Genomic DNA, 27,532 nt, shown 5'->3' on the forward strand with positions numbered 1-27,532 from the left:
ATCTGCCCATTTCTTCCTGATGTGTTCTATGCCTTCCAGAAGGGCAAGGGGCCATCCTGATGGGACACCATTCTGGTTTCTGACATTTGTGTGGGGCTAGAGTTAACCTGGTGCTGGCTTAGACCCTCAAGACCAGCAGCTATCATCACACCTCAGCCAGATGCTTCAAGTCCCTCGCTGGTTTTAAGCCAGCCATGGGTTCTTGATCAAGGCTGAGTGAACATGCAAATCAGATGGGGGGACTTTGAGGCCCCCCCTTTCCATCATGACTGACCTGGCAGGGCTAAGTGTGAACTTTGTTCCAATTGATATAGAAGGTAGGGTAAGGGTTAAGAAAAGAAAAAACAAACTATCACAAATACTTTAGAGCTACTGCATTTTCAAACACATATCAATCATATCGATCAACATCAGCACAGGCCAGATCAATGACAGTGATGAAAGCCGTTTGCCTCAAGTCATTTGCACAACATGGGGATTCTAGAGATGAACTGGAAGAGCAAATTAGCATTCAATGAGAAGAAATCCAAGGAGCCTTTCCCCAACCACAGTCCATCTTTTCTTCCATTTATCACTTACAAAGGCACTTGTGTTGTGTTCTCGATTTTCTGACCACCCCAGTTCTATGTTGGAATAGTGAGGACTCTTACATTAAGGCCCTACTGGGTTACAGATCTGGTCACTGGGGAGGCAGTTACAGGCAATACAACCCCCACTTTTATGGAGACACTTCTGCTTTGCATCAGGGATGAATTCCAAAGACCCTTTGAAGAGTGTCCAAGGAGAGTCAACACAGTCCAACAGCCCCTGGTTAGGGCCAGTAGTGACATCGCAGATGTTACTCTGTAAGATGTCAAGCATACCACAGAAGCTTTCTGTTTTGCTTTGTTTCCTAAACCTAGGGAATGCAGGGCTAGACAAATGCTGGACGGAATTATAATTCTGATTACATGTTATTTCTGTATTTTAATTTTTCAAGGGAGAATTGCCCATTATAGGAATCAAATGGTCATCAACAATACCACCTTACAAAGCATAAACTGATAGAAGGTACAATAGACACTAGGATCTAATACAGCATCTCTGCCATACTTAATTAGTGGTGAGGATTACTTTCTATTACATGTGGAAGAAAAGTGCTAAGATTTCTTCTGGCACAATGGAGCTCATGTCCTCCCCAAAGCTCAACCCACCAGTAGATGGTGCTATAACAAAAGCCAGCAAAAGAAACCAAGCCACTGGTTGGGTCCCTGGCCTGGAGCCCCTCACCAGAGCCAGGCTAAGTAAACAAGGGCAGAAAGCCTGGAGATCTTGTATATGGTAGCATGTGGCTGAGCCACCAGGAACCAGTGTCCAGGCCCCAGCAAGTCATCAGCCTCACTCGACTTCCTCTTACCCAGTGGTCTGAATTTCCTCACAGGAAGCAGAGAATACACCCCTCAGTAAAACCCTTTCTTCATAATACTCACTGTGCAGATGCCATGGCTTCAGGAGTCTTCAAGTATTATCAAGTACTTTAATGTTCAAAACTCATTTCAGTTTTATAGTAGCTTTACATATACCATTAGAAGGGAACAGAAGTGAATAAATTCTTCTTAGGAAATAACTGGGGAGGCTCCTACGTTAAGAGCACAGCACTTACAGGTAGGTAAGTCCTTCACATGGGTCCAAGAGGAGCAATGTTCCCCTCTCCATGTACTCTGTCTGCACAGTTCCTTATACGCAGTATGTACAGTGTCTCCATGACAGAACGGACGGAGACGACAGATACTCAAGCACTAAGGAGCTGGGGACACATCGCAGCGTCTTGCTGCTTTCCCCCACATCTTTTGCTGGTCCTGGTGGGTGGCTGCCTCTGGTGCCATCGAGGAATCCACAAGTACTCACTGACTCTGTTGACTACCCTCCATAGGCTCTGACCCCTCTGTAAGAGCCACACTGCACTCAAGGCCTCTTCCACACAGGCGACAAGTGAACTCTGCCTGAAATGGGGATCTGAGCATGGAAGAACCAGAAAGCTAGCCCAGCTTGACAGGAAATAAGTCACTGGGGAAAACTAGACACTTGTGTGGCTTTTCTGATCCATGACTCACATGGTATGATGCAGAGCAAGGGAGGGATCAGAGCCCTTGAGATGACTCCACTTCCAGTCCAAGGCAGATGGTCTCTGCCACATTTTGGAAAACTAGCTCCTTCAGTACTGGGCCCAGCACTGTGCTGGAGTGAGCTAACCCTTCTCCTGTGGCCTTAGGTTAGTGGTCTGGGCTAGTCCAGTAGTAGTATTCAGGACAGACCTAAAGGACGACAGATGGAAATGGAAGCCTGTCTTCTACATACAGCTCTCAATTTGCAGTTACACTAAAAGGTACATTACCTGCTCACACGATCTCCTGGAAGAACTGAAAGTCAACTTGGTTCTGCAGGAGTAGATGCTTCCCATGGGCTCTCCCCTATGCAATCTCCATCTAGTCCCCTGTTAGTGTCTATATTGCACAATAATAAAAGGAAAAGAATAACACCTACTGTGTATACAGCTGACCAGAAGGTCAATTCATTTTCTGCAACTGAACTTGTTAAGTGTTAAGGAAAACACATAATGTTGGTTAATCTCAACCTTGCATCTATCTCTTCTAATTGAAAGCTGGTATGACTGTAAGACACACCTGGGTGCTGGGACAAATGCAAATGGATCCAGTGCTTGTAAATTTCATATTTATTATAACAAAAATTATGACACGTCCATTTGTGCATTCTGCTTCAATATGACTCTGGGTGTGTAGATGGTCTAAGGGACTCTATAGTCATGCTGATTGTAGCAGCAGTAAGGAACACAATGAAAAAGTGTCTGCAAAGGCCCAAGGTTCCCAAGAGCAGGCTCTTGTCTAGTGACCTCAGAACCACATCACCTGCAAAGAAACACACTGACCAAATGGCCCACACTGAAGAATGAGCCAAGTGGGGAGGGGCAGGGAAGGCCCTTCAGAGGGGTAGGAAGTCGGTTATTTAGGCTGTGTCCTTACGCCAAGACGACAAACACTTTGAGCATCACTATGCAACACTTAGCTATTTACAATAGAAATTTCTCAATCAACTGTTCTCTCAGAGAAAATTAGTGAGTCCCAGTGACTTAAGTCACCTGACAGAGTAAAGCAACTCCTAGGAGTTAGTCTCCATATTCTACAAATGTCTATCATTTTCAAGACAAAAAAAGCCTTTCCCCACAAAGAAATACACAATTATAATATTATTAAGTCATTTAGCAACAGCAACTTGCCCTGCCTTCCAAATAAACAAAACAACAAAAAGCAATTTTTAAAAATTACATTATCATTAACTGCTTCTCTGTAATATATTAAACCTTTTGTTCTTTGTCTTTACACATTTGATATGTTAGGGAAAAAAGTTAACAAATTTAAATCATATTGGTAAAGTGTCACTAGAAGAAAAGTGGTAATTATTAAAAGTAACCAATACAAAGAGAACCTACAGATGAGCTGCAGACAGGTGGGCAGTGTCTGGGAGAAGGGCACGGAGTAACACCCCTGGTTTAACGTGAGCCTGGGAGACTCTCTTTGTGGTTAGTTTATTGTTTAAAACAGTACTCAGACTGGGTCATAGTGGTGTATCGTAACAGTCTGGCAGGTGGTCCACCTGGAACTGGCGCTGTGGCTGTGGTGGCTGTGGTGGCGGCGGCTGCTGCTGCTGCTGCTGCTCCTGGTGATGTTTCATGATTTCTTTGACTTCCTCTTCCAGCTCCGGAGGTATGATAAACTGATCATCTGGATCTGGCTGAGCTGGGGCTGCAAAATAGCCCCCCGGCTTGCGGAGAGGTGCATCTGCGGCAACCTCTATCATGTTGTGGCTCCTTTCCTGGGGTGCTACAGAGCCATTAGCCCTGCGCCGCCCAATGGTCCCCACAGCAGAAAAGTCTGCCTTCTTGGACAAGCCTGCCTCCTCCTCATTGGCACTGATGACGATGCCCTCATCACTGGCCTCGGCTGGCACCTGAAGCAGGTGTTGTCTCTCCTTCTCCTTGGCCCGGCTGCAATGGATGTCCACTTCTACCTCTACCCGGCTGCCATTGCTGAAGACACCCTCAATGGGTTCTTCATCGTCACTGTCAAGGCCGTTGTCAGAGAAGGCGCTGGAAAAAGTGGCACTGGACAGCTGACGTTGGAAGGAGTTAGACAGGCAGACCGGGTGCAGCGTGCATCGCTGCTCATTGGGGTAGGCGGGGCTGTTCTCGTTCAGGACTCCAGAGGGGGGCTCATCAGAGGCCGTGGAACCCACCTCGCTGCTCATCTCAGAGGTGGACAGCTCACTGCTGATCTCTGACGCCATGCCACTGCTGGAGGATGGCACTCCCAGCCCATCCGAGGGCCGGTCCTTTATCACCATGTTGACGGAGGGTGGGAAGATGCCTGGACTAGGTGGTGGCACGCTTCCTGCAGCACTGAGCTCACAGCAGCAGAAGCTGTCTTCGGTGACACTGAGCTGCACTACTATAGCACTGATGCTGTCATGGCAGCCGTAACTCTGGGCCAGGGTACATAGCTTCTTGGCGGCAGCCAGAGCATCTGGCACATTCCGCACAGCCTCCACAGCCTCCTCAATGGACAGGCTGTCCCACAGCCCCTTGCTGCCCAGAATGAAGAACTCATCCTGTGCAGTCAGAAGCACGGACTGCACATGGGGACGAGGCACCACGCTGGGGTGGAGGAAGGTGTAGCCCAGGATGCGTGTGGACTCTGTCACTCCATTCACCTTGCCGTCCTAAAAGAATTTCCAAAGAGACAGTGAGCACCAAGCACATGCGGCTATGGAGCAGCCTCCCTCTGGGCCACTGACTGGACCACATAGAACTATTATAGGGAACTGGTGCAGGGAAGTGTTGGCCATCTCAGGGAAAAGGCCCTGTATGGAGTGGTTAAAGTGTAGATCTGGGCTTGTAAGGAGCAGCAAGGTGAAAGGAAGTATTCCAGCCATTCCTTTAACAGGGATATTTATACTAGGTGGCAAGACCTATCTCTTTATGACAAGTTAATGTCCAGCCTTACATGACATGCATGCTCACTAGCTTGTAAAGAGGTAAGCCATCCAGAGAAACACCCGGGGAAGGGATGGTTCAACCTCATGCCTCTGTCCACTGGTACAGCCAGTATGTGGAGAGGCGAGGGAGTCTTATGTGGCCCCAGATGTTTGCATCTGTGTCACAATCTCATACGTTTAGAAAGATGATGCTCACAGAAGCACCCATTCTTTCTGTTTTGTTTTGATTTGTTTCAAGACAAGGTTGCTCCATGTAACCCTGGCTGTCCTGGAACTCTCTCTGTAGACCAGGCTAACCTCCAACTCAGAGATCTGCCTGCCTCTCTGCCTTCCAAATACTGGAATTAAAGGCGTACTCCACCACCCACTGGCAGAAGAATCCATTCTTATGATCTCCTTAAACCAACTTCCAGGGACAAATGTAGAAAGCAAAGAGCCCTCTCTGAGTTCAGACAGCTCCTTCTGTTTAGACCAGCAGTCAAATCCAGGCCATTCGCCTGGGTGAAAGAGGATTATTTTTAAACCCTAGCTACATGCAGCACCTGGGTTCCCTACTTTCCAGGTTTGAGGGTCTTAGGCTTACCATGTCCACCCCATGCTCCTAATTTTAACACTTCTTCCCACAGAGAGTTTCAGAATGACAAATGCAACTTTTGTGAGTCTCTGGATGAGCAAGCTTCTGTCAGGGAATGCTCCTGTTTTTTAGCCCCAACACCTGCCTCCACCTGGGCTTTGCAAGTGTTTGCTTGTTCCTGGGTGCCTTTCCCCACAAACGTGACCTCACCAGCCATTCTAAAAAGAAGGTACTAAGACGAGTTAAATAGGCTCCAAGCAGTTTCCAACTCCCTTGACTCTAGTAATAAAAGCTGATCTGCCTGGTGTGGGATCTGGCAAGAACGCCCTTGCTGCCCTAGCCACCCTTCAGATTGCTTATGGGTGAGTACTTTGAGACCATCTTCAAGGTACAGAAGCAACAGAGAGAAAACTCCTCACTTCTGAAGACTCAGCAGAGCAGTGTGAGGAAGGCAAAAGTGAGGACGAGAGGCAGCCCAGAACAGGGGAGAGCAGGCTGACCCACCAACTATGACTCGTGCAGCTTACTCTCAGTGTCTGCATGTGGCGCTGGCCGCTTAGTTGGCTGCACTCTGTGTAGAAGACTGACTGTTCTCTAACCTGTGCTCATCACCCACTTTAATGCTCAGCAGCTGGAACAGACAGGACTGAGTTTATACGTGGACTCCTCCCATGGTCTCATACTGGTGTCTTTCTTGGGTGCTCAACACAGCTTCTTTTTCTCTTCTGGACACTAGCCTTCACCCCTCAACCTCAAAATGTGCATTGTTCTAGGAGTTTGATTGCTAAGAAAAGGTTAGGTTCTTGTGTGCAGATGTATATTTACGGGTATTTCCAGGCTAATGGTGGGTGGCCAAAATGCTGGTGAATTTGTAAAGAAAGAACTATAGAAGCTACTTTGGAAGTTTCACTGACAATGAATCATGATACACTGTGATTCTAGGGCTTTTCATCAGCAATACTATTGTCATTTGGGACCAGATAAGTCTTTGCTATGGGACTGTGTCCACACTGTAAGCTGTCTAGCCACATACCTAGCTTCTACTCGCTATGTGGCAACAGCACCTACATGTTGATGATCAAATACAGCCCATGAGAGCTGTATTACTCAACTGGTAAAGAGGAACAGGTACACTGACACAGACACTACAGGTTCTGTCAAGTAAGGGAGGGCTCCCACTTTGCACAAGAGAAACCAAGACTTAGGAGGGTTTGAAGGTCTTACCCTGCAAGTGCTCAAGCTGAGATGCAAAACCAGCAGTGTGACTGCAGGAGTCCAACTCTCACCCACCCAACCAGTGAGTGCCTTTGGAGAGCCACTGGGACAGTACTCATGAAGCATCCCTGCTTCCATGGCAACTGACGAATGCCTTGTTATTCTATAATCAACTACAGACAATAAACTACAGTAATCTATAGACAGCACCAAAGAATTTACTTTGTAATACTCTGGGTTTGGAATTCTAATTTTGGAATCAAATGCTTCCTCTGCAGACAAATGTTTCCTGAGGCGTCTCCACCAGGGGGCGCTGCTCCCCTGCTGTCTGAGGACCTCCTCACCTCAGTGATGATGGCCTTGTGCTGCTTAATTCTCTTCAGCTCTTCTGCACAGCTCATGACGTATGATCTGGACAGAGGCAGTGGCTTCCCATTTCGACAGAGAACTGTTTGGCACTTGCCAACATTAGCAGAGGTCAAGGTAAAGGATCCTCCAAGGTCCACAGGGTCATGCTTGATGTGGCATAGGACGGCAGCACCACCAAGTTTCTGCCCAGCAGTTCCCAGTTTCCTGGACCCAAAGAGAAGGTGAACATTCAAATGCCTCAGCACATTCTGCGCATTAAAAACAGACGGCAGCACTGCACAGGGCCAGCGGTCAGGCTCCGTCCCCCCACAAAAGCCACTTGGCTTCTTCGAAGACAAAGGTCCCTGGGATCTGACACCACACACATTCACATGGAGACATATCTGCTCAAGTGTGTGTGGTGGGGGGTCACCTTTGTTAAAAGCTACTCTACCATCCTGGCCTGCTGTGTCCCGCGGCTGCCCTACCAGCAGTACATTCCAAGACATTATGGAAGTGCTGCTTCTCTCCCCAACCACTGCTCCAGATCCTCTCTGTTCCTCCATAAACCAGAAAGGAACAAAGACAGGATGTCCACGCAGGCACTGCAGGCTGACCCTAACCACCACCCTTCTGAAGGATGCTCACTGCTCGGTTCTTGCACTGTGCGGCCAGGACTTTCTTGATCAGCACTATTTATTCTATAAAATGTACAGGGGTAGATAGCATTCTGGTATCAACTACCAAGTGCCTCTGCTTTACCCTTCCATTTGTCCATTACCCCATGCACTTATTGAGTATTTGAAGCACTTACAAATAATGACCATAATAAAGAGCTAAGAACTCTGATCACAGAGTAATGAGCCTTGACAGTTATAAAAACCAAACCAAACCAAAGCTGCCTCTCTTACCTAAGGTGGTCAGAAAAGACTCTGAAGCACTAAGTTAACTACCCAGCAACAGCTGAGCCACATGCACTTGACAACTAGGAACAAAGAACAGGCAGATACTCTAAAGACAAAAGTGCTCTTGGTCCTATACCCTGTTACCTCATAGTCAAAAGTCACAAAGAAGACCCTGCCAGTGGGCCTTGTATACAGATTCCTAAATTTCGGCTTCTAGATGTCCATGGCCAGATCTGACTGGTGCATTACTTTCAAATACACAAAAACTCCTAAGAAGGGGCTTCTGTAACCAGAGTCTGCTAGAGGGGTATGTGTAGGGTGTGTGTGCATGTGTGTGCGTGTGTGTGTGTGTGTGTGTATGTACATGTACGCACATGGTACGTGTTATATGTGTGCAAGTATGGATGCCTGTTTCTTGTCTTCTGAGACAGGGTGTGGCTGAAAAGCTGCTGTGTCTGGTGGCTGGAGGGCCAGGATCCTGCCTGCACAGCCTATTGGCCCTTAGGGCAATTTGCTTCACCTCTACGAACTTTACCATTGTGTCAATTGCTGTCTGCGTCCACCAGGGATCTGGCAGACAGGGAATGCACTGGAAGCAACAGCAGGAAACCTGACTGCTACAGCTCTATGTGAGGCAGATTCAGCTGAGAGGGCTTCCAGGGCGTCATTCCAGAGCAGACACTACCCACCTTGGTTACAAAACCATGATCTCTGTCAGATTATTCATGGGAAGAGGAAGCAGAGGAGGAGAGGTCATCAATGCTTCTATAACCTCGAAGCACTGAAATATTTGTTACTACAGATCCTGTAAGAGCAGGGGTCTGCAGGACACTGTTCACAGTGAGGCAATTCCCTGACAATCTATAAAGTCCTCAAGGCGACAAACAAAGATTCTTTGACTGAAAGGAGCCCTTACAACATTTATCCCGAAGAGTTCAAAGGGTATGCTTGAGTTCTTGTAGTGTAAAAGCTCTGGTGCAGCTGTGACAGCAGTAGCCTTTGCATCTGTAATACCCGCTTCCCACTGAATAAGGGAGAAGAGGGTATGCTCTAAAACTAGCCTGAAACTTGACCTGCTCAGTTTCAAACCTGTGAGAGCATTTCCTATTAGTCAACAAACTGCGATACAAACAGTCCATTCCTGAGAAAAGTCCATACACCATACAAGGAGATCTGAGGAGCCTGTGGTTTGGGGGAGGCTGAGTGTTATAAATGATGAAAATATGGAATCAACAGAGGCCAGAAAGGGCCCGTTCTCTGAGAACCAGTGATTTAAGAATGAGTATCAATGCATTTCAAACTGAACCATAGTCAATTCCTTGCCTGAATCAGCTACAGAAGTCAGCTGAAAGGACACCAAGACCACCGAGCAAACTTTTCTAACAAGACCAAGAAAGCAGAGCCAGCAACAAACTCTAACCTCAGCACTCAAGAAGCTGAGGCAGGAGGCCTGAAGTGCAGGGCCAGCCTGGCTACGTTGTGAGACTATCTCAGAATGAGACATAATAAAGAAAATAAAAAGAACTAGAAGAAATTCTTTACCTTTGCATGACTATGAACGTGTTGACCATGTATTCATCTTCATTTTTTGTTTTCTGAAGCTCTTCAGCCAAAATGTCACTCATGGTGCACTGGAGAAGGTAAGGCACCTCCACATTCCGGTCTCCGTCAAACACACCATAGAGGGCTTCCCGGTTGTCACGGAAGTTATTCACAGACAGTGCTGCAACACACAGCCTGTGGAGTAAGAATGCTTTTGTGATGAGCCCATTCATCTTTTCTTCCCTGTGCTCTGGTTTGTCTCTTCTTGCCTCCAGAAAGATTTGGGTTAACAGATCTCACTTGGTTTGTGTCAACTAATTTCTGCTTGCCTTCTCTCATCCTTCTCTTCAATTTTAGTATTTTAAAAATCATTTATTTTTAAATTTTACAGGTGTGAATGTTTTGCCTGCACGTATGTATGTGAACGAAATGTATGCCTGTTACCTGTGGAGTCCAGAGCAGGGCAATTAAACTGGAATTACAGGAGGTGTGAACTGTCATGTAGGTGCTAGAATTGAACCTAGGTCCTCTGCAATAACAGCATGTGCTCTTAACTGTGGAATCATCTCTCCAGACCCTGTTTATTAATTTTTTAAAAGATTCTCTTTGAATTATGTGTGTGTGTGTGTGTGGAGGGTTTAGGGGTACGTGTGCACCTGAGTGCAGATGGCTGCAAAGTTAGAGGCATCCACCCCCCTCAAACTGCAGTTGCAGGCATCCTGAGTGTCTTGACATGGGTGCTGGGAGCCAGAGTGGGAACTGAGCCTGAATCATCTGCAAGAGAAATTTATGTGCTCTTAATTGCTGAAGCATCATTCCAGCCATCTAGGGAGTACAGATCCAAGGAAACTGAGCCACATAGAAGAACATAGATTAAAAGATATGGGTTAATTTAAGTTGTAAGAGTTAGTAATGAGCATAAGCTATGTCTGAGCTTTTATAATTAATAAGAAGTCTCTGTGTTGTGATTTGGGAGCTGGCAGAAAGGACAGAAAAATCCACCTACATATGATGCCCAACGTCTGGCCACGTATATCCACATAATACCTGAGGAAGCTTTAAAAAAGGTTCTAAACATACAAAAGGAGCCACACATGGCTTCCTAGTCTCGTGTCTCTCATGCTGGCTGCGGTACAGAGACAAGTCTCCTGGCAGGTGCCAGTGTGCTTGAGCTGCCAGTGTGCTACAAACTAAGCTGCATGGCAGGGTTAAGGTTTTGCTCATGTGGACAGAAACGGTTAAGCAGATTCAGATGGAAAAAAACCTCTAAGCAGGTAACAGTGGGTTTAACAATGTGTGTAGGCTTAAGGAAAAAAATGGATATAGGTGATCACAGAAAAAATAGTTTTTAAAGAAAGTAAAGTAATAAAAAAAAAAGTCACATGAGGATGGAAAAAACACAGGGAGTGTGGATCCTATATGGTGTCTTTGTTAACTTTGAATTTTTAAAATGCAAATGAACAAAAAACAACAGCTGCTGAGAGACACTGGATTATGGACACTGCTAAGTTAAACCAACTTCAAAACAGAAGTTGGACAATCTTGGGGAAGAAGTTAAACAAAAGGCTGTGGATTCAAGTTAATAGAGATTAGATTTGACCAGGGGGACCTCCTGAGGATCTTGGCTACAGACATGGGGGAAGAAGCCAAAAAGACTACAGACAGGTGACATGTAAGCTGATCCCTTGACATGGGAACAGCTCTAAGAGTGGATGAGACATGATAAATCTTGTTGGCTACAGAGTCCTCATGACATTATTACATATGGCATGGGTAGAAATTTATATTACTGTTTAATTACACAGTCCAAGTGGATTTATAGAGTTGACAGATATCTTTTACCTGCTCAAACATAAAACAAAAAATCATCTTTAACTGACTGTGTACACTGCACATTTCATACTTGTATGTTACCTTTGAAAGTTTATGTTTTCAGAACAAGGGGACCAGACACCAATGAAAACGGGTGGCCCAGGTGATCAGCCTCTCAGAGTGCCTCTGTTGCACTTTCCTCAGAGTTCTGCATCCAGAACAACTTCAAGGCTGCTAGCTGAGATGGTCCAGCCTCACAGACAACTCTAGCCAGGACTTTAGATAAGCCTTATACTTTCTCATTGCACAGAGACTGGACAACAAACAACACAGCTACCTCTCTCAGGTCTTGGACATTATTCCAATTACCTCAGGATCTCCTAAGACGCTAGCATACCCAGACAACAGGAAACAGTCTACAGAACACAACACTCACATTCCCAAGAAGTGGGGTGGGTGGTTTTTGGTCATTTGATGGGTTATGGATATTTGTCATCATTTAGGGGAGCTGGTTACAAACTGTTATTGCTCATGGTCAGGAAAAAAGCTAAACAAGGAGTTAAATTCAAGGATCTCTTTCCGAAGGAAAAAAAAAGGGGATGTAGTATAAAAATGATGGGATAAAAGGGTGGATTGTTGAATCTATTTTTGAACAACCACTAGTCTCAAATATTTTACAATGGCATGGATTTTGATATACTGATACAAATTTAAAGTTATTTTTGTTATACTGTATATATGTTCCCATTCTTGTTAAGGTATTGTACCTATACAGCTCATTTAAAAGTGTAATATAAAGTTTTCATCCTTAAAAGTTATTTAGGGTAATAAAGAAATACAGGTTAATAGTTAGTACTATAATAATCAAACTTATAGTCATGTTAGGTATGTTTTTAAGGTCATACAGAGATATATTTTAGATAGATAGGTGATCTTCAAACACTTCAAAGACATACAGAATATGGAACTTAAGATGTTTTAATAATTTAAGGCTTTTCATGACAGTGAGACACATCTGCTCCTGGCAGCACCAATTTACTTCAAAAAAGGAGGATGGGCATTGTTCACAACCACAATAACTATGATGATGGTCTTCTCCCTCACCACCTTACATCTGGTTCGTTCAAAACATCCAGAGTACTGATGCTGAGAAACACTACTTTAGAAAGCAGAACACTAGGCTAAAAATACTAATAATTTCTTTTGGTATTTTCTAACAATAGTGCGAAGGTAGAGAGGCAAAAGTTGAGATGTTCCTCAGGTTCCTTGTGAAGTGCTATAGAACTGGAGGTAAGGTGCAATAAATAAAGATTACACTGTAAAGCTGTTATGAATATGTTCAAGTACCTTAAAGAGGATGTGAATAAATCATCCAATGAAGACAGTGGAAACACACAGTGGCATGAAATAATGAAAACATTTCAAGACATGAAAGTAGAAATAGACTCACTAAAGAAAACTCAAAATGAAATAAAACTGGAAGTAAAAAATTTAGAGAAAGTCAAATTATTTTTATTTGCAGATGATATAGTTTTATATATAAAAATGCTTAAAAATCCATCAGGAAACTTCTACAGATGAGAAACGCTTTCAAAAATGTAGCAGGATACAAAATTAACACACAGAAATCAGCCTTTCTATACACAAATGACAAGCAGAATGAGAAAGAAATCAGGGAAGCAATACCTTTCACAGTAGCTTCAATGTGTGTGCGTGTGTGTGCGCGTGTGTGTGTGCGCGTGCGTGTGTGTGTGTGCGTGTGTGTGTGTGTGTGTGCGTGCGTGTGCGTGCGTGTGCGCGTGTGTGTGCGTGTGTGCGCGTGCGTGCGCGTGTGTGTGCGTGTGTGTGTGCGCGTGTGTGTGCGTGCGTGTGTGCGTGCGTGTGTGCGTGTGTGTGCGTGTGTACAATTCTAACCAAGCAAGAGACTTGTGTAATAAAAACTTTAAGACCTTGAAGAAAGAATCTGAAGAACAACTCAGGAGATAGAAAAATCTCCTATGCTCATGGATGGGTAGGATTAATATTTTGAAAATGGCCATCCTTCCAAAGACAGGCTACAGATTCAACAAAACCCCTATCAAATTTCCAACACAATTCTCCCCAGAAATAAAAAAACAAACAAACAATTTTCAGCTACATATTGAAACACAAAAATCCTAGGCTAGCTAAAACAATCTTGAATAATAAAGGAACCACTATCCCAGATTTCAAGCTGCACTACACAACGATAGTAACAAAACTAGCATGATAGTGGCATAAAAACACACACATTGATCAACGGAATTAGCTGAAGACCCAGACGAAAGTTCACGAACCTGTGGGTATCAGAGGTTGGTTTGTTTGTTTGTTTTTAAACAAGCCAAAAATACACACTAGAGAACAGACAGCATCTTCAACAAGTGGTGTTGGTCCAACTGGATGTCTGCATGTAGAAGAATGAAAATAGATCCATATTTATCACCCTACACAAGATTCAACTCCAAATGGATCAAGGACCTCAACATAATGTTAGATACCCTGAATCTGGTAGAAGAGAAAGTGGAGAATAGTCTTGAACTCATTGGCAGAGGAAAAGACTTCTTGAACACAGCCCTGATCGCCCAGGCTGTAAAAACAATTAATTACCAAACACGATCTCAAAAAAGACAAAAGCTTCTATACAGCAAAAGGACATCATTCAAATAAATTGGCAGGCTAGAGAATGGGAAAAGATCTTTACCAATTACACATCCAATAGAGAGTTAATATTTAAATATATAAGGAACTAAAAGAACTGGACATCAAGAAAACAAAAATAATAAAAAATGAGAGTTCTCAAAAGAGGAAACACAAATGACAGAGAAACACTTGAAAATGAGATAAAATAGACAAATTCTTTGGAACGTATAAATTAGTAAGTTCATTTAAGAGGAGATGCTAAAGAAAAAAAAAAACCTCACATGCTATAAAGAAATGAGATGTTTGGTTAAAACTCAAGAAAATTCCAAATCCAATGCCTGGAATTCCTCCAAACATTTGAGTAGGACCTAAATTCCATTCTATACAAACTTCAAAAACTCTCCAGCTCTTTCTACGAGGCCAACACCACTGCAGCATCAAGAATAAGCAATGACATGAGGAAATGTAGATCAATGTTTACTGAGGAACACAGACATCCTCAACAACTTACCAGCAAACTGAATTCCACACCAAACAAAAAGTATTAATATATCATAACCATGTGGAATTTTTCATAACATACAGGGCCAAGCTAACATTTTAAAAATAATCGAAGCTGGAGAGTTAAGAATACAAACTGCTTTTGGAGACGGCTGGAGCTGACTAGCCACCAACTACAACTGGTGGCTCAGAATCCCTTCTAACTCCAGGTCCAGGCTGAATCTGATGATTCTGGACTTGGCATCTACACCCACGTGCACATAGCCACCACACACAGATACACACAAACCTTTGAGCAGGGTGTGGTGACACACCCCTTTAATCCTAGCACCTGGGAGATAAGGGTAAATAGATCCCTGTGAGTTCAAGACCAATCTGATCTACACAGAGAGGGCCAGGCCAGCTAGAACTATACAGTGAGATTATTGTTATTTTAAACAGTATAATAAATAATAAAAAATGAAAACAATCAATGAGATTCACTGTATCAGACTTAAAATGGAAAAAATATGATAATCTTTCTCATATATAGCCAAAGCTTTTGAGAAAACATGATTTCCACCTATTCAAAAATAAAAATACCACCCACTCACCCACACCCAATTGGTTTGATCTTGTGCCAGCACTTTTGCTGCCACAAATAGGGTCAATTGTCTCAAGCCCCACCCCTATTGAGGAGCTCCTGGCAGTGGGTGATTATTGGGGAGGGAGGGTCACTCCTTTTTGAAGGTGTGGCATGAACAGGTTCCCATGCTCCAGTGAGTGCTCCCCCATACAGATGGCATTAACTAGATTTAATAGCTTATGAATAAAAACAAATAACAATAGATATGAAGTTGGGAAATATTATGAGAGATATGTGGGGAGTTAGAAGGGAAAATGGAGAGTAGTCATGATCATACTTCATTTTATACATGTATGACATTCTCAAAAATAAAGAAGACATGCTGGAAAGAGAGTTCAGCAGCGGGGAGCACTTGCTGTCCGTTCTTGCACAGGACCTGAGTTCAATTCCCCACACTCACATGGTGACTCATAGTCATTCCTAACTGTGCTTCCAGGGGGCTCTGCTAGCCTCTTCTGACCTCCACATACACAATCATGAATGTGCCTCACAAACAAACATGCAGGCAAGACATTCATGAACATAAAATAGACCTAAAAAAGGGAAAGAAAGAAAAAAAGGGGGGGGAGCAAACTAGAATTAAAAGAATTCTCTTAATTGCATACAGGGTTATTTATTATTATTATTATTATTATTATTATTATTATTATTATTATTATTTTTGTCAACTTGACACCAACTTGGGTCATCTAGAAAAAAGGAACCCCAACTGAGAAATTCTTCCATCTGGCCTGCAAGCAAGTCTGTGGGACATTTTCTTGGTTAATGACTGATGTGGGAGGTTCTTGTCCACGGTGGGTGGTGCTCCTGGACAGGAGGTCCTGGGTTATGTAAGAAAACAGGCTAAGTAAGCCACAGAGAACAAGGCAGTAAGGAGAGTTCATGGCCTCTGCTTTAGTTCCTACTTCGGGTTCCTGCTCTGACTTACCATCATGATGGATTATAAACTGTAACAAACCTTCTCTGCCGCAAGCTGTTTTCAGCCGTGGTGTTTTATCACAGCAACAGAAAGCAAACTGAAAACAGTGTCTATAAAAATACCTTAAAAACTCAAAGTAGTTTCTGTAAAGTCAGGAATGAGATAAGGTTGTCCATTCTCTCCTCTGAAATACAATATGGGGCTTCAAATCTAGTTACAACAGTAAGACAAGACAAACAGAAGGAATATAAACAAGAAGAAGGAAGGGAGGAAGGTGTCAAACTACCCTCTACTTCTAGACAATATAACCCTATGTGCCCCACAAGGAAACTCCCAGAACCACAAAGGTTAGCAAGGTAAGACACAAAAATCAGCATACAAAATCAGTAGCTGTCCTATATACCAAGAAGATTCCTGAGATGCTGAGAAAAAAAATGAAACTAGCTCATAATAACTTTAGAAGACAAAAATATAAAGAAGCAAACAGACAATAAAACATAGGAATATATTTATCAAAGAAAGTGAAAAAACTCTACAATCAAAATTTTAAGACATTGAAGAGTGATAAACACTACAAGATGGAAAGACTGCTCACACTCAGAGATTGCAAAATCAGTTTTCTGAAACGGCTCTCGTACAAAAAGGAATTTATAGTTTCATGTATCCCCATCAACATTCCAGGCATTCTTTACAGAACTTGAACACTCACGACAGTTAGTGCAATCCTGAACAAATGAACCATTCTGGGTTTCAAGTTATAGAACCCAACTAACTATTGTAGAATAAACAGCAAGGTCTTTGACCAAAAATGGACACACAAACCAAAGGAACAGAATAGCAGACCCAGAAATAACCCCCTGAACAAAAATACCACTGCGTTTATTTTGTATTAACCAATCACTCCTGGTCATGGGGTCTACTGTGAAGTGTGGCTAATACACCCAATGAGACCCACTTGGAGAAAACTAACTTTTCCTTGGCAAGTGGGTATCGACTGCAGATAGCTTCCTGGCTAAGGGTGAGAGTCTGTGTCCACTTCCCCCTCTCAGTGCCAGTGCCCCATCTGGCTTGAACCTGTGCAGGCCCCAAGATGCTGAGAGCATCAACTGGAGAAAAAAATGGTCATCTTCAACAAATTATGTCAGGAAAACATCCAAATGCTGAGGAGTGAAACGAACCCTATCTCTCTCTCCCTGTACAAAACGAACTAAAAGCTGATCAAAGATTTTCATATAAGGCTTGAAACTCTGAAACGAAGTTCAATTTTATAATCATCTTAAAATTCCATTTTCCTCCATTGGGTAGAGTCGTGTAGTTATTTTTAAGTACAGGTGGTCACTCAGATTTCTTTTCTAACGAAGCTTCCCATGTTTTCTGGTCTAAGGAGGGCCCAAATCACCCAAGTGCAGCCCCTGCTTGGTTTCCCCGAGCACCTGAGCCAACAAGAGAAGAATGCGACCCTACCCAGGGACTAGGAGAGAGAATGGAGATCTGCTGAGATTTCTCCTGCCTTTCAGGTAACAAACAGCCAGCTCCTTGGTGAAATGACCAGTTCAATGATACAGGAATACACACAAAATAGCTAAAAAAAAGAAAGAAAAAGCCCCAAAACAATGCCCCCAAACACATGTGATTATTCCTGGCAACATTAAAGAGCCAAAAGTTGGGAAATAAAGTGAGGATGGTGTGTGCTGGGGTTGGGAGTTGCTGTTTGCCTTGTTTCTTGATCCAGCTGGCAGCCTGTACGGATGTTCACTCTAAGACAGCTCACAGGCTGGTACATTTGCCATTTACACACTTTCCCAACCCTAAGTTAAAAAAAAATTCAGGAAAACCAGATCTAATTATTCCTTGCTTACCCTATATACATAAGTAGATAATTTGTCCTGGAATCAGAAAGCAACCTCATCCTGAAATCTTTAGCTTAATATGTAACTACTTCCACAGAGGCATTTGTATCCTGAAGAATATGTCAATCTGTTAACACAGTGATAGTACTAAATGAGAAGAGCCAGAGCCCAGGCAGAAGGGAGGCTGCTCAGGTGTTCTTCCATAGCAGCAGAAAGCCAAGTCTCCCTAGAGGTAACAAGGGAGGATCTGTACCTTTCCTATGCCCAGAAAAGGACTTGGCATGGTAGTATAACCCACTTTTGCTCTCATGAAGAGCATCAGAAAGTTTGTGGTTCTCAGTTGTGGACACTTTAGAATCACCTGGGATATTTTAAAACTTTCTGATTAAGTGGGTCTAGGGTGGTAGTGAGGTGGGTGTGAGGGTGTGTGCGTGTATGTCTAAGGTGGTGGTGAGGTGGGGGTGAGGGTGTGTGTGTGTTGGTTTTTTCAATTCCCCTGCCTCCACCTTCTGAGTTTGGGGATTACAGGCCTGGATGGGAATGTTGTTTTATCTGACTGGTTCTAAGTACACTCAGGATTTAATGAGCTTATTACTGGATTGTTTTCTACTTTCCATTCATTCACTGTTCTCATCCATGTTCTTATACCTTAGCCAAAGAAATGATGACTACTCTAGCTTGTAGGATTCTTTGCTTCCCAAAGCATCCTTTCTTCCTCATACAATGTGTGATCACCCTGACTGCATTCTCAGGAATTTGGAGTGGAGAGAGGGCTGATTGGTGAAATCATTTAGAAAAAGAAATTCCAATGAAATACTATGGTAGCAAGAGAAGCGGATGAAACAATGGGGAAATTGAGAACCAAGGCTGCCAAGCTAGTGGAGATGGCAGGCATGTTCGAGTCAGCAGTGTAAGTGATCTTGAATGGAGACAATTAGCTACTTCTCTCTTGGTAAACAGGCTTCCCAGAAAGATAAAGGCTTTCAAAGGAGCAGAGACACATTTCAATACTTAGGCCTTTTCCAAATGCTGGAGCCTTCCACAGATATATGTGTCGGTTCCATCTTACCCTAGCCACGTCTCTCACAAAAGGAGAGTATGTGATACCAAGCAGGTACTCAGCCTGGTGTTTAAACATTGAGGAGTGAGCCTCACTCTGGAGAAACATGCACTAAGAAACTCCACAGGAGAAAAGGGTGTGTGTCACCAGGTCCTTCTATCCACTAGTCAGAGAAGGCACCTGGGGTTCAGAGTCCACTCAACGTACTTGTTTCTCACTCCCGACGCTTCGGTGGAGCCATGGCTCCACACTGCTGGAGCTCCAGACGCATCTCCTGCTGAAGGCTGGTCAATCCTGAAGCAGCGGATGTTACTAAGGAGAGACAAGTGCGGCAGTCATTGGGAGCAAAGGAGCGTGAACTGTCACCTTTCCCTGAGGGATGAAGACTGCTAAGCATTCTCCCCTTCCCACCTCCGCTGCATCTACTAGTAGTTAATGAAGTATTTACTGGCATCAGGAACCCGCTCCTCAGGTCTTTATGTTGACAATGAGAACAGGGGCACAGCCGTGGCATGGGGAGCCCACGCCAGTTTTCAATCAGAGATTGGCAGACTGTATGTACGCTACATGTCTGCTTTCCCCTCAGTCTTGGCATGCCTAAGCACTGTGCAAGCTCGAGAACTGACTCTGACCTCTAGCATCTGTGAAAACAGTTGTAATCCCAGCACTGAGGTGGCAGAGACAGAGTGCCTGGTCAGTCATCCTAGCCTAATGGTGAGCCCCAGACTCTGTCTCAAGAAATACAGTTGATGGCTCTTGAGGAATGAGATTGATCTCTGGCTTCCATGTATACCTACACACACATGAACATGAACACTTATGTACTTAAAACTAAACCTAAAAGGAAACAAAACTTGTATCAAGTTAAGTTATAATTCTTACACCATGAAAATCCATATTTGAAAAGAACAAATACCAGTTAGGTGATGGCTAGAGAATTCTGCAGTGTTCATCCCCAAACCCAATTTCTGTCCACATCATCCATTCAAATAGCCAACAAACATTATTGAGGACTTGACCCACCCTAGATCTTCCAGTTTCTTTTTTACATGCATAAACCATCTACATTAATACTAATACCATACAAAAGACGTGTAGAATTACATTAATAAGTTACTAGTTCACTACATGTTCTAAGATGTGAGATTTAGTTCTCTCTCAGCTATTAAAGGGTTAGTGGGACTGAAACAAGAGGCATGACATAAAGAGGACTAAACACTCCCTGTTTCTAAAGCAGCCTACAGACAGCACCTAATGCTCTGGGCAGGAAGTCCCAGCCCTAAGAATGAATGCATGCTATGTGGCCAAATGAAGCCTGCTCACTGTGAATTACCACTGGCCTCTTTTCACATTAAACAAGAGATAGTAAACATGCATCTTTTCCTGACAACCTAAAGCTTACCTCTTTCTGTTAAGACCCCAAGAATTTTAACTATCAGAATACTCTTCCTAAGAACCAGCTAAAATTTAACTAGTGTTCACTTTGGTTGTAGAAATACATGACTGAAATGTCTCTGGAATTAACAAGTTTGGTTAAAGGGAGAGGTGGCTCCGTGGGTAAAGGGGTTTTTGTTTAGGGATGAGGACCCGAGTTTGGATCCCAGCACTCATATAAAAGGTCAGGTATGGCTCTGAGCACCTGTAACCCCTGTGCTGGGTTAGAAAGGGGGTAGAGACAGGAAGATTGCTGGGGCTTGCTGGCCACCAGCCTAGTTACAGGTTCAATAAGAGACCCTGTCTCAAGAGAATGGCAGAGGTCACCTGAGTGCATGTTCAGGTGTGTGCATACCTACTACACACACACAGACACACACACACAGACACACACACACACAGACACACACACACACACACACACACAGAGCAGGTCATCTGGGCACATGTCCAGGTGTGCACATCCTCCCCTGAAACACGTAAGAGTATACTCTCAATTACTAGCTATTCACTTTCTTACTGGGAAAACATACCTGGTATTAATATAAAATTAATTCTTAATTTCATAGTAGGCTGTTAAGCAGGATTAAACCAACCTATATGTTTTAAAAATGTCTTGACTTCAAAATGGAAGTCAAAAGATAAGTTACTTTGGGGGACAGGTTATGCTTTTAGTTCCACAGGAAATGAAAGCCTGCAGATTCGTTCAAAGTTAAAGATGATCAGGTTTGAATGGGGAAGACCCCCTCAAAATCCTGGCTACAAACATAAAGAAACAAACCTAGAAGAACTACAAGACACATGATATGTATTTAACCTGCTTAAACATAAAACAAAAAAAAGCATCTTTGGCTGACTAGTGTACAATACACAGTCTATACTTGGTAATAATACACATTTGTTACCTTTAAAAATTTATGTATTTTCAGAACAAGGGGACCAAATACCAATAAAAACAGATGGCCCAGGTTATTCAGCATTTCAAAATGCCTTTGTTAAAGTCCCCTCAAAATTCTGCATCCAAAACAACTTTCAGGGCTGCTGGCTGAGATGGTCCAATCTCATGGACTACTTCAGTCAGAACTTCATTATTATCCCAGTTTTTTCAAGGTTCCCCCAAAGATGTACCAGTGCCAACAGACAATAGGACGTAGTCCATTCCCAAAAGATGGGTTATGGATGGCTGTAATGGTATTTGCTCCGCCCACAACCTTGGGCTATACGGCTCAAAAGAGGCGGCACTTCTTGCCTTCAAACGTGACCTCTTAAAAGGAGAGGGAGAAGGCTCATGTTCTTCTTGGCGTGATCAGACACCGGATAGACAGGTGCATTCACTCCCAGACAGAACAGAGGATGACTTCAGCTATTTGCTCGGTTCTGTATTTGTGAGTGTATTTCTTCAATTTATATCTTAATAAATCCCAAAGTACCCATTAAATAGACTCACGTGGATTGATCTTAATAACTGGTGTCCAACATGAGGCCAAAACCCATGCCCCTGAGATTTATTATCATTGAAGGGGGATGGTTACAAATTGTTATTGCTTAGTTTAAAAAAAAAAAAAAAGCGGGTTGGGGATTTAGCTCAGTGGTAGAGCGGTTGCCTAGCAAGTGCAAGGCTCTGGGTTCGATCCTCAGCTCAAAAAAAATAAAAAAATAAAAAATTTTAAAAAAGCACTAAACAAAAGAGTTAAATTCAAAGATCTCTTTCTAAAGGAAAAAAGGGGGATATGATATAGAAATGATGAGATAAAAAGGCAGATTATTGACTCTACTTAATCCAAAAACCAACTATTAACTTCAAAATATTTTACACTGGTATGGATTTTGGTTTATTGATACAAATTTAAAGTTAATCTTGTTATACTATATGTATGTTCTACTCTTGTTTGGGTTATTATATTTATGTAGCTCATTTAAAAAATAATATATAATTAAGAAATACAGATTAATAGTTATCTATAATAGTTAAACTTAGTGTCATGTTAGGTATGTTTCAAGGTCCTAAACAGATAGATTTAGATAGATAGATAGATAGATAGATAGATAGATAGTCTTCAAACACTTCAAAGACCTACAGAATATGGCATTTAATATGTTTAATACCTTAGACTTTTCATGACAATGAGACACGACTGCTCCTGCCAGCACCAATCTACTTCGGAGAAGACGATGGGCATCGAAGAAACTTCATATGGAATTTATTTTCTTTATGGCAAAAGCTAGCCATTTGGGCAAAGAAACTGCCCTTGCCTCAATTGTCCTGGACTAGCAGGACACAAAAAGGCAACTGAAAAACTTTGCCAAGACAAGGAAGGACAGTCCTTCAAAATTCCCTGCTTCTCAGAAATGTCTGTCAGATATACTAGGCTTGTAGGCCAAACACTGCAGAAAGACCTAGGGTGACTGTTCTGGCAGCAAGATGTCCCTGTCATTAGGTAACAGCTCACCCTGCTGGGGTCTTTGATGGAGTTGAAGACTTGTTATTATAAAAGGTAAATTAGGTATAAAATTTTAGACTCACAAGACAAATAATATATTTTCTCTAAATTGGCCAAATACAAATAGACTGGATATTGTAACTGTCTTTCTTACTTAATAACTGTTTTGTTATATAATCAAACAAAAAGGGGGAAATGTGCAATATTCCTTTACAATGTGAATATATGTCACTGTGATTGGTTTAATAAGGAAGCTGACTGGCCAACAGCTGGACAGAGTAAGATTAGGAGGGAGAGCGAAACTGCAGATCCTGGGAGGAAGAAGGGCAGAGTCAGAAGTCCCAAGCAGACATGGAGAGAGAAGCAAGATGCCATACTGAGAAAAGGTACCAAGCCACTTGGCAAAGCATAGATAAGAAATATGGTTAATTTAAATGCAAGAGTTAGATAGTAACAAGCCTGAGCTACTGGCTGAGCATTTATAATTAATAATAAGGCTCTGTGTGGTTACATGGGAGCAGCTTGTGGGACACAAACTTCCCCAACAGGCAATACAAAGTGAACGCACTGCTATGTGCTCTCCATAGACGCTCGCACTAAATTTTCTCTCTGAAATATGCTGTCATGTTCCCCATCTGTCATATACCTGTGCCACCTTCCTGATTCTCAGGACAGCTGATGGTCTATTTCCAAAGACACTGATAATCTTTATAGGCCAAAGAATTTTTCACAGAAATAATTCCATTTTCCAATCATTACAAGGGAAAAAAAAATCACTGTCTCCACCTTGTCCAACAATCCTTTGTAATGAAGCACTCACCATTCTAGCCTAACCAGACTCAATAGCCTCCTGAAAAGATAGCAGTGTGAACTCTCCAACATCTTGCAATCTGGAATGGGGATGAGCCCAAAAGCTAGGGCCACAGAAGAGTTCCCACATGTACTCACTTTAGCTCCTATAGAATAAATCTGCCAATCTCTAACCACAGTAATGTGTGGAAACAGTCCAGTTATTAAGACACAGTCTCTGTGATACTAGCCAGAAGGTAACATTTTCAGGATTATGATTCATCCTTACTAATTATTTTTTAACTCTGAGAGCACAACACCTTCACCACAGGAGGTCAGTCACTTTGGTAACATATGCTTACTGCAGAGACTTTAACAGATTTTATTTATGCAAATGTAACTGTGGGGTCTATGATCCATCTACCTGTCTATATATCTGTCATATACTTATCATATTCCTTCTATCTATCTATCTATCTATCTATCTATCTATCTATCATGTACCTATCACTTATGGTAGTTTAGCAAATGTTTCTAATTATGTCATGAGTATTTTCAAGTTATTTTATATTCATTCCAAATATAACTAGAAATACATGATAATTATCTCATTTGAACTGAGACTCTTTGAACAGTTGATGACTTCTGGGAGAAATGGTCAGTTTTCTTTGAAGGTGTTGTAGGCTGACCACATACTAGTGAATGGCCCCACACCAAGGAGTTTATAAGTGGACAGGTCATTTAAACCCCACAAACTTTCAGGGATTGGGACGTAGGAGTGTGTCTGAGAGGAAGCAGGGGGAGAGGTTGGAAGCTGAGAGTAAAAAAGAAAATAAAACCAAGTTATATTATTCAGAGCCCTGGCATAAGCGAGTATTTTAAAGACTCACAGAATGGGTCAACCACTTTTAAAGAAAATTGTACTAAGGAAGGCCAGGTACTATCACAGAGCCAATCTGAAATGTTTGAATATTCATTTTTTTCTTGATATACTAATAAGCTTGAACATCTTTTTGTGTATGTATGTGCTTTTTAAAAAAATATTAATGCTGTTGGCTCATTTTCTGTTTAAATGAGAACTATTAAAAAAAGGATTTATTTTATTTTTAATTCTGTGTATGTGCACATGCAGTATGTGCAGGTATCTGCGTAGGCCATAAGAGGTCACTGGATCCCCTGGAGCTGGAGTCCTCTGCAAGAACAACACTGATGACCACTAAGCTATCTCTTCAGCCCAAAATGAGAGTGTTTCTTACTGGCTTATAAGAGTAATTTCTGCTAACAATATCAATGCTTAAAATTAGTTTTTCCAGTATTTCTTCCAAATTGTCATCTGTCTTTTAGATTTACTTTTAGTAGCTGTGGGAATTGATAAAAACGTGTAATATTTCTCTCTCTCTCTCTCTCTCTCTCTCTCTCTCTCGTGTGTGTGTGTGTGTGTGTGTATGAACTAGTCTATGTATACTGATTTCTTTTATTGAGATTTTTCTCAACTCTTTCTGCCATAAAAAATAATTTATAGCTTGCAAATACAATAAAATCATTATATTCTATATATTTAACTCATTAAGCCACCTGGAATTTATTTGGTACAATTTTTCTCTAAATACCTAGTCCATGTAAGGAGAAATCTTGATACAATTGTTTTGTATCTCTTGGAAACAGGATCTCTCGCTCTGTAGCTCAGGCAGGCCTTCAAATCACTGTGTAGCCTCTGTTGACCTTAAACTCAAGACTTCTGCCTCAGTCTCCTAAATGCCAGATTACAGGTGTGAGTCATCATACCTAGCATTGATCAAATTATTTAAAATAAAGCTTTCATATCATAAATACTCATGAAGATGGAAATATACATTGACATTTCATGGCACTCTTAGCTCTCAATGTCTCAGGGATAATGCCAGCCAGCCACTCTTTTCAGCTTACAGGATGTGAGGGGACTGAAGTCTGAGGGCTGGGGGAGAGCAGATCCCACGGTTTCCCTGGGGCTCTTTGTTTAAGCAGCATTCTTCAGTGAGACATATATCAATTTTCCTAGTAAGTATTTAAAAGGCCAGCAAGTAAGCATTACTTAGACCAGATGGGTTTTGACTAGGAAGTTAAAACTGGTCTTTAAGCTTCAATTTGTGCCGCCCAAAAAGATTACTCATGGTCCATTCCCCAAATTCTTATCTTTTCAGTTGTTCCCTAAAATATGGCCGATAACTTCAAACAAAATCATGAGCAGTATATAAGAATATATGGCAGAAACAGTGACTATGCTGGGCCACTGTTTAAGAATGCTATTTATAAAAGTCAGGACTTAGAAGTATAACAGAGAAAGCTGAGACCACTCACATAATCCTATGCCTTAATTTGTTACCTATCCTTTGGGGGTGTTTTAGGTGTGTACAGGTACTCACATGCACAGTGCACACACATTTAATTTGCAAAACATGGGATGATGTGTGTACAAATTTCTTGGTAAGTTTTCTTTTTGTTTAATACTACAGAGACCCATCTGATTACTACCAAAGGTCGATATCAGGGTGTTAATGGCTGTAAAGTATTTGTGAAACACAATTTAACCATATTAACTATATTTTGGAGTTCTGTAATGAATATTCACACAGTGGCATCTTTTCTACTGATGCTACCTTAAACTTCAACTGGTTACACTTTATCAACATCAACCATTACCTCTCTAAAAGGAAGAAAACTTTAGCAGGATCTAACTGCAACTATTCCACATTCTCAGTTTTTCTTTTCTTTAAAGAATCTAGGCTGGGCGGTGGTGGTGCACACCTTTAATCCCAGCACTCAGGAGACAGAGGCAGGTGGATCTCGAGGTCAGACTGGTCTCCAAAGCAAGTTCCAGGAAAGGCGCAAAGCTACACAGAGAAACTCTGTCTTGAAAAAAAAACAAACAAAAACAAAACAAAACAAAAGAATCTAGATTTAGTTTTTAACAACTTCCTTTACATCACCTACCTCTTTCAAAATCTTTTGATGACATTTGCATTGGGCATTACAATAATGTTACCAGGAACACTGGGATTTCCGCTCCCATCTTGGATAATACCTTTCTTTTATGTTCCACCCAGCTGTTTATGTGGTACTAACTCAAAAGACTCCCCCTGTTTTAAGTGTCTATCAAGTTGTAAGTCCCACTGCTAGTGAACACTTGGGGGCCACAGTGCTTTGTAAATACTTACTTCAGCAGCTCCAGGCTTTTGTGATCCAGGGCAAGACGAGGGTTTCCAGTCAAGTCTAGCTCTTGCAATTTAGGCGGTAGGTTTTCTGGTAATGTGATTTCGCTTAGCTCATTACAGCTCAGGTCTACACACTGAAGGAACAATGGAAACAAGAAAGATGATCTGAAAAGGCTGTTGCCTGCCACTCTGCCACACCCATTTAAGGACTTGGCTACATAAATTCTTTTCACTTTCTTTGACTCCACCATTAATCTTTTCCATTAAAGTCTAGTTCTGCATTTAAAACAAAGCATTAATTGAAAAAAAAAAAACAAACAAACGTTAAGAATTGGCCCTTTTCTCATGGCTTATATCTATCTGTGCATGCTTGGGCCTTCAGGGTTATAATTCCAAGATTAACATGAACCCCAAGGGCCTTCTCAATGCAAAACAGAAGAAGAGGAAGACACAGAACTTTAGAACAAAAACAAACCTGGACATAAAGAAAACAAATAACCCAATTTGAAAGTGGGGTATAGGACTAAACAGAGTTTTCAAAAGATGAAACACAAATGGCGAAGAAAGAATTCAATGTTTGACATTCTTAGCCCTCAGGGAAATGCAAACCAAATCTAAT

General features: G+C 42.2%; 1 protein-coding gene across 1 annotated transcript in view; it reads right to left on the reverse strand.

Annotated features, from left to right (window-relative positions):
- Positions 1–359: 359 nt before the first annotated feature.
- Positions 360–27,532, reverse strand: part of Phlpp1 (PH domain and leucine rich repeat protein phosphatase 1) — a 208,505-nt gene continuing 181,332 nt past the window's right edge. Inside the window, exons 13-17 of the mRNA XM_036203005.1 lie at positions 26,917–27,047; positions 19,266–19,370; positions 9,634–9,828; positions 7,183–7,411; positions 360–4,773 (exon numbers count right to left, since the gene is read on the reverse strand). Coding sequence (XP_036058898.1) covers positions 3,613–4,773; positions 7,183–7,411; positions 9,634–9,828; positions 19,266–19,370; positions 26,917–27,047 — 1,821 coding nt within the window. The 3' untranslated portion in view covers positions 360–3,612. The remainder of the gene's footprint in view (positions 4,774–7,182; positions 7,412–9,633; positions 9,829–19,265; positions 19,371–26,916; positions 27,048–27,532) is intronic.

This window comes from Onychomys torridus, chromosome 11 (assembly GCF_903995425.1).
Source record: "Onychomys torridus chromosome 11, mOncTor1.1, whole genome shotgun sequence".
NCBI classification, from domain to species: domain Eukaryota; kingdom Metazoa; phylum Chordata; class Mammalia; order Rodentia; family Cricetidae; genus Onychomys; species Onychomys torridus.